The following is a 12,141-nucleotide window of genomic DNA, read 5'->3' on the forward strand; positions in this document are numbered from 1 at the left end:
CAGCATTTATTAGAGTTATTTTGTTTAATTAGATAAGAAGATAATATATAAAGGGTATTTCATAACTGTTTATAACTTAACTATTTATATCTGTTTATATTTATGATATTGATAAGCTGATAAATTGATTTATTTAACTGACATATTAACTACTTGATGAATTGAAATTTGATAAGTGGATAACCTGATTATCGGTTAAAGTGATTATTGAGTACAAATTATTTGAGGATTTGAGCCGATAGACTGTGAAATCAACATTTGAAGTGTAAGAACGTATAGCTATCATTATCTATGGTATATTGTTACATCTGAGATTGGATACTTGATACTTTTAGACACTATAGTATAAGGAAATAGAAAAAAAAACTGGTCTGAGATAGTGCTGAAGGACGGTCCAAACATATAGATATATACAATTTAAATTTAAATACAACCAAATAAATTTAGAAATATATTTAATATTTAAGATTTAATAGTAAACACATTTAGATGAATTTGTGAATATTATGTGATTTTAGTGATAGTATAATTGATAATTTGCATTAATAATTTTACTATATTTATAGTAATTTATATTTATAAATAACACGTATTTATATATTATTTATTATTTACTATTTACTATTTATACCTGCGCAGCTAGTTGGATAGGAGAAAAACACCATCAAGATAATTGTCTTAAAATACCTATACCTAAGTGACTGATAATTAAGCAAGTACAGTGATCCCTCGATTATTGCGAGGGTTCCGTTCCAAGACCCCTCGCGATAATCGATTTTTCGCGATGTAGGGTTGCGGAAGTAAAAACACCATCTGCGCATGCGCGCCCTTTCTTCCATGGCCGCGCATGAGTAGATGGTGGAGTTTGCGTGGGCGGCGGGGAAACCCCGATCTTTGTCTGCTCGCTGCTGCTGCGGCCGCCTAGCAGCTGATCTGCTTGGCAGCGCAGCAGCAGCGAGCAGACAAAGATCGGGGTTTCCCCGCCGCCCACGCAAAGGGGAAACCCCGATTCGGCTCCTCGCCGCTGCAACTGATCTGCCGAGCAGATCAGTTGCTGGGCGGCCGAAGGAACCTTCCCTGGGTGTTCCCCGCCGCCCACGCAAAGGGGAAGACCCAGGGAAGGTTCCTTTGGCCGCCCAACAAAGATCGGGGTTTCCCCGCCACCCACGCAAAGGGGAAACCCGGCTCCTCGCTGATGCCCCCGCTCGCTCGCCCGCCCGCCCGCCGCCCGCCAGCAAGAGGGGGAGAGATAGAGAAAGAGAGAGAAGGAAAGAAAGAGATGAGAGAGGGAGGAAGAGAGTGTGAGAGAGGAAGAAGCAAGATAGAGAAAGAGAGAGAGAAAGAAAGATGAGAAAGGAAGGAAGAGAGTGACGTCATCGGGTGGAAAAATCGCGATATAGCGTTTCGCGAAGATTGAGATCGCGAAACTCGAGGGATCACTGTACAGAGTTATACATTCTACTTACTCTATATCACTAAACACTAAGTATTAAGGAGAAGGCACTAAGAAAAGTGTGGAACATTTCTTTAATTATGTCAACAACGTTTACCAAAACACTAAAAAAAACAACTTCAGCAGGAAGTCCAAATGTTTCAAGCTCTAAATTAAACACCGAGATGGCAACCACAGACAAACAGAGTCAGTTACCAACCTTACATTCAATACAGGCCTCACTAGAACTCATACAAGAATTTATGGCAAGAAGCCAAGAATCAACAACCATAACACAAGAAACAATGAAAAAAACCAGGAAGAAACTAACAAGAACTTTGATAAAATGGCAGGGAAGATTGAGGGATTAGAGGCTAGAATGGAAGGGGTCCAAGAAGCAATTAATAATCATGAACAAAGGATTAAAAACATGGAAGCTAACACAGTCAAAATTGATGACAAGATCAAACACGCAGAAGGAAGACTGAAAGCGGCAAACAAAGAGCTAGAGGGTGCAATTTCAGTTTTAGAAATGGAAAAATCCTCGTATTTTCTCCATTTTCAAAATGTACCAGAACAAACAGAAGAAGATCTACCAAGTAAAATGGTGAAGATATTAACAGACAATTTACAACTAGATGAAGATGAAGTGAGAAACCATATAGATGAGGTCTACAGAATCCAGACTAATTACGCAAAGAAAAACAGAGTCCCAAGAGAGGTACACATACGCTTTACCAAAAAAACAGTTAGAGACAAAATCTACAGATGTACGAGAAATGAACAGATAATGTGTAATGACAAAGAGATAATCACACTAAAACAAGTACCTAAAAGAATCAGAGAGAGACGTAGGGATTTCCATTTCTTAACAGCAAAACTGATGAGAAGAGAGATACCATTTAGGTGGTTAATACCAGAGGGATTGCTAATAACCTGGAAAGGCAAAAAAAATCAAGATAGACTCATTTGAAAAAGTGGACAACTTCATATTCCAATACCTAGAAGGAGAGAATGAAACCGGTTCCGAAGTCAGATCTCAGACCAGACAGGAAGAAAGAGTAACAACAAGAGCGGCAGCGAAAAAACAATAAGAATAAGAAAGAAAAATAATAAGAAGAAGGAAAAAGAACAATAACCTGCAAATCAATAAAGAAACAAACACATAATTTAAAGGGGGAAGAAGAGAAAAGAAAAAAGAAAAAAACCATGAAAAACCTCAAAATCTTTTCAGTGAATATAAACGGTTTAAACTCCATTATTAAAAGAAAACAAACGATGAATAAACTACAGAAAGAAGAGGCAGATATAATATGTCTGCAGGAAATCCATATTAGGAATCAAGATCGAATTCTACTACAAAATAAAAAACTAGGGAAACTATTTACTGCTTTAGCAGACACAAAAAAAAGAGGTATAGCAATATATGCCAAAGAGAGATTACAAACCTGAATTAATATATGCAGATCCCAAAGGAAGAATTTTCAATTTGAAAATTAAAATTGGACAGAAATTAGCAGTCTTGATGGTGATATATGCCCCAAACTCAAACCAGACAGAATTTTATCAAAAAATATCTGATCAAATAACACAACTAGGAGGAAAAAATATATGTATTATAGGAGACTTCAACGCAATTCACAATACACAAAAAGACTACAAAACAGCTAACAAGAAAACCCAAGAAAGGAAAACCTTACCAAATAATTTTTTTGAAATGGTTAGAGAATTCAAACTACTAGATTTATGGAGAGAAAGACACTTGGAAAAAACAGAATACAATTTCTTCTCACCACCACAAAAATCGTGGTCAAGGATTGACATGACTTGGGGAGATAATGTCTTTGATAATTGTATAGAAGAAGTTGAAATTGGACCCAATATATGGGCAGACCATCACCCAATTATAATTAAAATAAAAGAACCTAAAAAAGATTTTTTTAAAATGGTCTTTAAATCAGACACTACTCAAAGAAAAAGATTATATTGAGCACATAAAAAGGGAATTAAATTTTTTTCAAGACAATTGGAACGAAGAAACATCCATACAGAATTTATGGGACACCATCAAAGCGTATATAAGAGGAGTGACAATATCACATTCAGCTAAACTAAAAAAAATTAAAACCCAACAAATAAAAGAATATCAAACAAAAATTAAACAAATAGAAATAGAGATACAAAAAGACATATTAAATGAGGAATTAAAAGAGGAAAAAGACAAACTTAAACACCAAATTAATTTAATAACACAAGATGAAATAGCGTTGAAATTAAAAATGGCCAAACAATATTATTTTGAAAACGCAAACAAACCAGGTAGATGGCTAGCCTATAAACTCAAAAAAGAAGAAGAACAATACATTCAATTCTTAGAAGATGACAAAGGAAACAAACAATCCACAATAGAGGCGAAAAAACAAATTGCTATCAAGAACTATATAAAAAAGAAGTCAAACCAATAGAAGATAAAAAAAACATATATAACAAAAACGGATATAGGCAAATTAACAGATAGGGAAAGAAGAATACTTAATAAGGAAATTACTATGATAGAATTAGAAGATGTAATAAGGAATCTGAAAAACAACAAATCACCAGGCCCCGACGGCATCCCCAGTGAATTCTATAAAGAATTCAATTCTATTTTAGGATAACTTCTATTGATGGGATACAATGAGGTATTAGAAAAAGGATTAATCCCCAGTTCCTGGACAGAAGCAACAATGAGCTTAATACCAAAAACCAAAACAGAAAAACACAAAATACAGAATTACAGACCCATATCCCTACTAAATGTAGACTACAAAATATTCATGAGTATTATGGCAAACAGATTAAAACCAATCTTAAACAACAGGATTCACACTGACCAAAATGGCTTCCTACCCAGTAGATTTATTAGAAACAATATAAGAACAATTTTGAACGTCCTAGAATTTTACAAAACCCACTCCGAAAAACAAATGGCCCTCATTTTTCTAGATGCTCAAAAAGCGTTTGATAATTTGAATTGGGAATTTATGAAGGAACTGACAAAACAAATGAAATTCAGCTCTACATTTACTACAATGATTGAAGCTATCTACCAAAAACAATACGCAAGAATCACAATTAATGGGGACATAACTGAACAATTCCAAATTGAAAAAGGGGTCCGACAAGGATGTCCATTATCTCCTTTATTGTATATCTTATCTACCGAGACAATGTTAAATCAGATTAGATCGAACCCAAAAATACAAGGTCTGAAAATTAAAAAACAAGAATTTAAACTGCAGGCATATGCAGACGATCTAATCTTTATATTAGAAAATCCATTGGAATCAGGAAAACATATAATGGAGGAGGTAAAGGAAAATGGTAACGTAGCAGGATTACGAATAAACATGCAAAAAACTAAAATTATAACAAAAAATATGAATAAGGAACAAGAAAAGAATCTAGAAGATATGTTGGAAATTAAAATCGCTAAAAAGGTTAAATACCTAGGTATTACATTAACAAAGAAAGACTGAATGTGGCATAAGAAACAATGTTTTCTGTATTTCAAATTCCTGGATGTTCCCATTCCAGTTTCATCTCTTTCTGGAAAGGAATGAATTTTGGAATATTTCACACTTGGAACTGTACTTGGACCAAAATGGAGAGATAAAAGCAGACCTGGGCATTTTCTTTTACTTGGTTTTCCCCAAGGGGGATCCCAAGAGAGAGACTCTGGCGTATATTGAAAGACAGAGACTTTCTATCGACCAAGATGCTCTTTCACAGCTAAAGTTGCTTAATAAGGTGGGAGAAATTTTGCTGTCTTTTCTCTGTTTCCCAAAGCCTTAGGTCCCATTTCAAGTGGACAAAGCCTAGAGTCTCCAGGGTGGTTGGCCTTCCATGCCAGTTCGTGTCATCTCATGGAAGTTCTTCAACAGACAGCAACTAAATGGAGAATTTTTGCCATGTTTTATGGAAATCTTTCAATATCTTACTGGTCAGATTTAATATGAATATATCATCATACTTAAATTTTTTTTCTGCAATTCCATCCCATCAGACTTTATTAAATAGAAAATTACTTTATTGTAATGTTAAATTCCAAAAGCAAAAGGGAGGAATTAAATGAAAAATCTGCCAGTTGTTATACCTCCTGCATCTGCTTAGAAAAAGTCAGAGATTTCGTATTTACTTCAGTGAAGAACAGAGGCTAATTGTCTCCCTCCATTTTTACCTACATTTTCTATAGATGGAGAGTCCTAACGTATTTCCTAACACATTCTCTTTTTTCTGCTTAGTCTCTGCCTGAGTCCAAATGTGTGGAAAGTTGTCATCCTGGATTTGTCAAGAGGGCTCGAGAAGGAGAGCCAGTTTGCTGCTACGACTGTGTTCCTTGTCCGGAGGGGACCTTCTCCACTCAGGAAGGTGGGTGACACTGAGGAAAATGAGAGGCTTTGTGGAACTGGATCCACCCAGAACATTTTCATGAAAGTACAAGTTAAAAGGCAGATTGGAGCAAACCTGTTTTTTTTCTTCTTTATTTGTAACCTGCACAATTTCTTATCTAAAAGGAAGTAAATCAAAAAGACTTTGAAGGAGGGCTGGGAAGAGATGGGAGGGAAATATCTCTTCTGCTTTTTAGTTTGGATAAGTGCTGCTAAGTTTATCTTTCTAGGAACATCTGAGATCTTTGAAATTTGATGAATTGTTTTAGATTCACCTTCTGAAAGATCTTGCAATTCACTGTATATTGGTCTCCCCTTTAGAATCACTGAGAAGGTCCATAATGTGGTGTTGTGGATAGCAATGGGAGGAATTCATTACACAAATACTCTACTAGTCATATAGATCAATCAATCAATCAAAATAGAGCTGGAAGGGACCTTGGGGGTCTTCGAGTCCAGCCCCCTGCTCAAACAGGAGAACCTATACCAGTGATGGTGAACTTTTTTGGCTCCGACTGCCCAAACCAGAGCCTATAGATACACATGCTGGAGCATCAGAAACCCAAAGACCAGCTGTCCAGTGTGCATATGCCTGTTTTGGCCATTTTCAGGCCATTTTGTGGCTCATTTTCAGGCTTCTTCCCAGTGATCCAATGCCTTGAAACACTGACACGTGCACTGAAAATCAGAAGATCAGCTGGCAATGGCACGTGTGCCCACAGTGAGGGGTCTGTGTGCCACCTCTGGCATACCTGCCATAGCTTGCCATCATGGACCTATATCATTTCAGACAAGTGACTGTCCAGTCTCTTCTTTAAAACTTCCAATATTGAAGAACACAAAACCTCTGGAGGCCAGCTGTTCCACTGGTTAATTGTTCTCACTGTTAGGAGGTTTCTCCTTAATTCCATATTGCTTCCAGATGTTACAGAATACTGCAGGCATCCTCCAAGTCTCTTTAACTGCCATGGGGCAGGACTCAGGATATTTGCCTAAAAAGATGTTAGGATTCATTATTAACCTCTATTAATGTAAGTTCCTATGAAGACTTTACACATTACAGAGAAAATAATTAACATCCTATGACTCCCCTCAACTTCATATACCTAGCTACATTTTTAAAAATGTCCTTCTTAGCTCTTTTGAATGGAATTATTTAGAAATACATCTTGGAAAATGTTCCTGGAATTAGGTGTTATCCAAAAACGGTATTTCTTGCAATGTTAAAAAACAAAAAATTAAGAAAATATTGCTTTTTATTTTTCAGACACTGAAAAATGCACCAAGTGTCCAGATGACAAATATCCAAATGAGTACAGAGTCCAATGCATCCCCAAAGGTATAACCTTCTTGTCTTATGAAGAATATTTGGGCATCATCCTGGTCTCTTTTGCACTACTGTTGTTCTTAATCACAGACGTTGTTTTAACCATTTTCATTAAATACCAAGAAACTTCCATTGTCAAAGCCAACAACCGGGATCTCTCCTACATCCTCCTGGTCTCCCTCCTGTTTTGCTTCTTGTCTTCTTCTCTCTTCATTGGTCAACCAAGGAAAGCCACCTGCCTTCTCCGACAAACAGCATTCAGCATCATCTTCTCAGTTGCCGTTTCTTCTCTCTTGGCCAAAACCATCATGGTGGTGCTGGCTTTTCTGGCCACAAAACCAGGAAACCAAGTGAACAGATGGTTGGGGAAGAGCTTGGCCAACTCCATCATCCTGTCTTGTTCTGCTGTCCAAATTGTCATCTGCTCCATCTGGCTGGGAGTTTCTCCCCCCTTCCCGGACTCTGACTTCCACTCCCAGCATGGAGAGATCATCCTGCAATGCAACGAAGGGTCTGTTGTCATGTTCTACGTCACCCTCAGCTACATGGGCTTCCTGGCTGCCATCTGCTTCACGGTGGCTTTCCTGGCCAGGAATCTGCCTGGGGCCTTCAACGAAGCCAAGCTGATCACCTTCAGCATGCTGGTCTTCTGCAGCGTCTGGGTGACGTTTGTGCCCACCTACCTGAGTACCAAAGGGAAATACATGGTGGCTGTTCAGGTCTTCTCCATCCTGGCCTCCAGTGCTGGTCTGCTAGGTTGCATCTTCATCCCCAAGTGCTACATTATCCTTCTGAGGCCAGACCTGAACACAAAGGAGCATCTCACAGCCAGAGCAAATGTAAAAACATGATATATAACATCATTGTGATATTGGAAAAATTGTTAATATGACGTTCATTTGATTTCCATTTAGAGAAATCAAAGAAAAACATATCTATGTTTCAAAGTGGGAAATTGTTGAACGATGGGAATTTTTGCAGCTCCGTCCCCTTTCAATAAATCTTGCTAAAGAGAGCTCTGTAAAATTCAGATGAATTCAGCTAGTCAGTAATAGCTACTGAATGTGAAAGCTTATAGAAAATAATGTGGAGACTTATTTATCGTATATTGACAGCAGCTAAAAGTGTTTGTGAGAGAGAATGAGTAGAAAAAGAGCTCAGGACAAAGCTGTTGGGTTCAAGTACCAGCCTGGTTGTCTGATCCTCTCCATGAGAATGCCAGAATGATGTGAAATGCCATGTTTGATCTGTTCTCAGCTTGGAAGAGAAATCTGGATCCCTCTTATATAATTCTTTCTTTTAAAAAAGTTTTTTTATTTTATATCAATCTTTCTTGATTTCCTGATAAAAATCCCATTGCAGAAAGTGTTCAGCAGAACAGCTGTTTGGGATTTCAGTTTGAGATTATTATTTTTTATTTGTATACTTCGCACCAAAATTAAAAAAAACATAAATTAAAAAAATAAAGTTCCACGGTGTTTTTTCTTTCTTTCAAGCAGAGAAATAAAATAGCAGTTTTCAGGCCCTTTAATTTTCCACTCTACAATTTCTGCTAAAGCATTTTCTCTGCTCCTCTTCTAAGCTTGTCTTGTCTGTGAAGGGCTGGAGAAGATGTGCAGAGAAAAAAGACCTTGAGACTCTCCTCAGAAGGAGATTGAAGGGATCCTGTCTAAAGGCAAATCGCAAAGGTTCAGTGCCTGGCCCAGCCCCGCCTCACCCCTCCCCTCCTGAGGCCCCCCCCCCAGGAAAACAACCTGTCTCAAGATGCCTTGGATCAGTTTGGCTCAGGCATTTGGATTCCCTGCCAACAGAAGGAATCCGGGAAAGGTGGAATGGGGCTTCCTTGAAATTAGGAGTTGTGAGCATCCCGAAAGGAGGAGGACCAATGGGAATGCTCCCTTCTGTAGCATCAGTGGTCTCCAGGCAGATTCTTCCTTGACTTCACCCACTGGAGGAGAGAGTTCCGCCCAGAGAAGACGCCCCAGTTAGTTCTTCAGGCCAAGATTGAAAATGAGTTTATCAAGGGGGGGAGATGCCCCAGGGAGGCTGGGGACACCTTTGGAAAAGCCAGGTATTGACTCCAGTCTGCCCCTCCAGCCAGAAGGACCTTAGAAGGGATGCATCCAAGGGGGAGGTGGACATCATTTTGTGAAATTAAGAGGGCCTGCCAGATTTCCCCCTCCTCCATTGACTCTGTCAACCACAAGGGAGGGAGGGAGGGAGGGAGGAAGGAAAGAAAGAAAGAAAGAAAGAAAGAGAGAGAGAGAGAGAGAAAGAAAGAAAGAAAGAAAGAAAGAAAGAAAGAAAGAAAGAGACCCATCAGGAGAAGAGGGAAATCAGATGATACTTTCGGCTGAGTTCATAGCTGGGAGGAGACAAAGATCAAACACCAGGACACAGCATGAAAAAGGCAGTTAGTGGGAGTCCTTGACTTATGACCACAACTGAACCCAACATTTCTGTTGTTAGGGGAGATATTTGTTGTGAATTTTGCCCCACTTTACAACCTTTCTCGCCACAGTTGTTAAGTTTGTAACACGGTTTTTAAGTGAATCTGGCATTCCCACTGAATTTGCTTGTGGAAAGGTTGCAAAAGGGGATCCCATGACTTTGGGACACAGCAACGGTCAAAGGTCTGAACCATTTGTCAAGCGTCTAAATTTTGATCAAAGGATCATGGGATGCTACAAAGGTCGTAAGTGTGAAAAATACTCATAAGTCACCTTTGTTCAGTGATGCCATTATAACTTTGAATGGTCACTAAAAGAATTCCTGTAAGTCGAGGACTCTCCTATACTATATTCCTTAGTCAAAACTAAGGAAGACCCCTGTATTCCCTCCCTGCCTGGTATTCAACCCAGAAGGACTTCTAATTTCTAGGTCAAAGGAGGGGGAATCTTTTGGTTTCTGTGCAAGATCTGTGGGACCTTGCCAATCACAGGGAAGAGATCTGCTGGATCCTCAACTGGGAGAAAGCAGCCCGGAAAGAAAGTTGAATGGAGGCAGAAACCACCACAGCCTTCGATTCTGGGACAGCCGACCGATTGGTTTGGTCAGGACGTGGTCAGGACAGTTTGCAGCAACAGTTCCTTCAATAAAGGTGGGAAAGAAAGGGGCCAATTGCAGGCCCGATTTCTTCCCCGCCCCTTAAATCCTGGATGTTCACCTCCCCACCCCCCGGCAGCCAAATGGTTGCTTAGCTGCCGGTCGGGTAAGGTAAGAAAACTGTCCGGGGGGCCCTGGGTATCTAAGCATCCGTGGGGTGGGGGTTGGGCCAGGGAGGGGGACGACAACCGGGGGCCCTGGGCCAGGCTGCCAGTCTATCGCGGTTCCCCCGCCGCTGCCCCGCAGCCCAGGCCCACCCGCCGCCTATTCTAATTCCCCCACCGCCACCCAGGCCCACCTGCAGGTTTGTCATGGCCCTCCCGCCAGTTCCCTGCCGCTGCCCTACAGCCCAGGTCCGGATGCCAGCCTGCCGCGGTCCAGCCGCCTGTTCCTCCACGGTCGCTCCTAAGCCCAGGCCCACCCACCGGCTTGCCGCAGCCCACCTGTCACGCAGCCGCCCGCCGGCATCTCTCAGTTCCTACCGTATGTTGATGCCGCAGCGGGCAAAGGGGTGGACGCGGCCCGCTGCCTCTTAGCTGGAGAGCCGGATGGGGCGAAGGCGACGGCAGAGTCCAGCGCTGGGGCCATGCGGGGCCGTGAACCGGCAAGCCGCCCTCCATTCTCTCTCTTTCCGCTCTCTCCTCTCTCTCTTTCTCTCTCTATTGCCGGCATGGTGTACGAGAGAGAAAGAGAGAGAGAGAAAAAGGAGGGGAGAGAGAAAGAGAAAGCAAGCAAGAGAGAGAGAGAAAAGGAGAGGAAGAGAGATAGAGAGAGAAGAAATGAGAGAGAGAACAAGAGAGAGAGAAAGCGAGAGAGACAGAGAGCAATAGACAGAGCAAGAGAGAAAGAAAGAGGGAGAGAAAACGAGTGAGGAAAAAAGAGAGCAAGAGGGTGGAAAGAGAGAAAGAAAGAAAGAGAGTGAGAGAGAGAAAGAGAGGGAGAGAGAGAAAGAAATGAAAGAAAAAAGGGGAGAAAAAAGAAATGAGAAAATGATTGAGGCAGAAAATGAAGGAAAGAGAAACAAGAGAGAGAGAGAGAAGTGACTCTTGATTTAAAGGATATGGTAAAAAGGACCCAAATAATAACAAAAACCCCCAGCCCTCACCTGTTTTTGGAAATGGTTCAAGAGTTCACAGTCACACACAAACACACACACAGGGGGGGAGAAGGCAGGGATGGAAAAAGAGAGGTGAGGGGGAAGAAACATGGTAGAAATTTGAGGAGGGATGTTTGATTATTAAATATGGATTGACCATGGAATGATGGTAAAAGATATACACCTAAATATATCTTTTACCATCATTCTATGGTCAATTAGGGAACAACACCTAAATTGTTTAATATTAGGCTGTATTAATTTGTAAAATTGGATTAGAATTTTATAACTATATATAATTACATAGATAAAATTAATGGAAGATGCATGTGATAAATAAGGGGTTTATGATATGTACTGTGTGATTTTATGAGTTTGCATTATGAATTTAAAATATACATGGAAATGTAGAAGATTGATGAAAGTTAATAATAGTAAATGCTACCGGTAAGTGCCTGCAAATAATTGAGCTTGGAAATATTGAATGAAATTATAGAAAAGTAAATATGGAACTATATTAATTGATGCATTGCTGTTCAGATAGATTTTCATAGTATTATTAGATTACTATAATACTATGATAAATATTTAAGAAATGAAGATTTTAAAGCATGGATTTATTAATAGTTGTTTTTTTAGTTTTGCTGGTTGTTTTAGTTTGAATAGTAATAGATTTTGGTTTTGTTTTAGACATTATACTTTTCCGCTCACACCGAAATTTTGGGGTGAGGCTTATTTCAACAGATGTCCT

At 39.8% G+C, this 12,141-nt stretch overlaps 1 protein-coding gene across 1 annotated transcript in view; it reads left to right on the forward strand.

The window, feature by feature from the left end:
- Positions 1-8,040, forward strand: part of LOC139173077 (vomeronasal type-2 receptor 26-like) — a 30,894-nt gene extending 22,854 nt beyond the window's left edge. The window contains exons 5-7 of the mRNA XM_070762574.1: positions 5,009-5,221; positions 5,716-5,842; positions 7,130-8,040. Coding sequence (XP_070618675.1) covers positions 5,009-5,221; positions 5,716-5,842; positions 7,130-8,040 — 1,251 coding nt within the window. The remainder of the gene's footprint in view (positions 1-5,008; positions 5,222-5,715; positions 5,843-7,129) is intronic.
- The last annotated feature ends 4,101 nt before the right edge of the window (positions 8,041-12,141 follow it).

The sequence above is a fragment of the Erythrolamprus reginae genome, chromosome 10, assembly GCF_031021105.1.
Source record: "Erythrolamprus reginae isolate rEryReg1 chromosome 10, rEryReg1.hap1, whole genome shotgun sequence".
Classification (NCBI taxonomy): domain Eukaryota; kingdom Metazoa; phylum Chordata; class Lepidosauria; order Squamata; family Dipsadidae; genus Erythrolamprus; species Erythrolamprus reginae.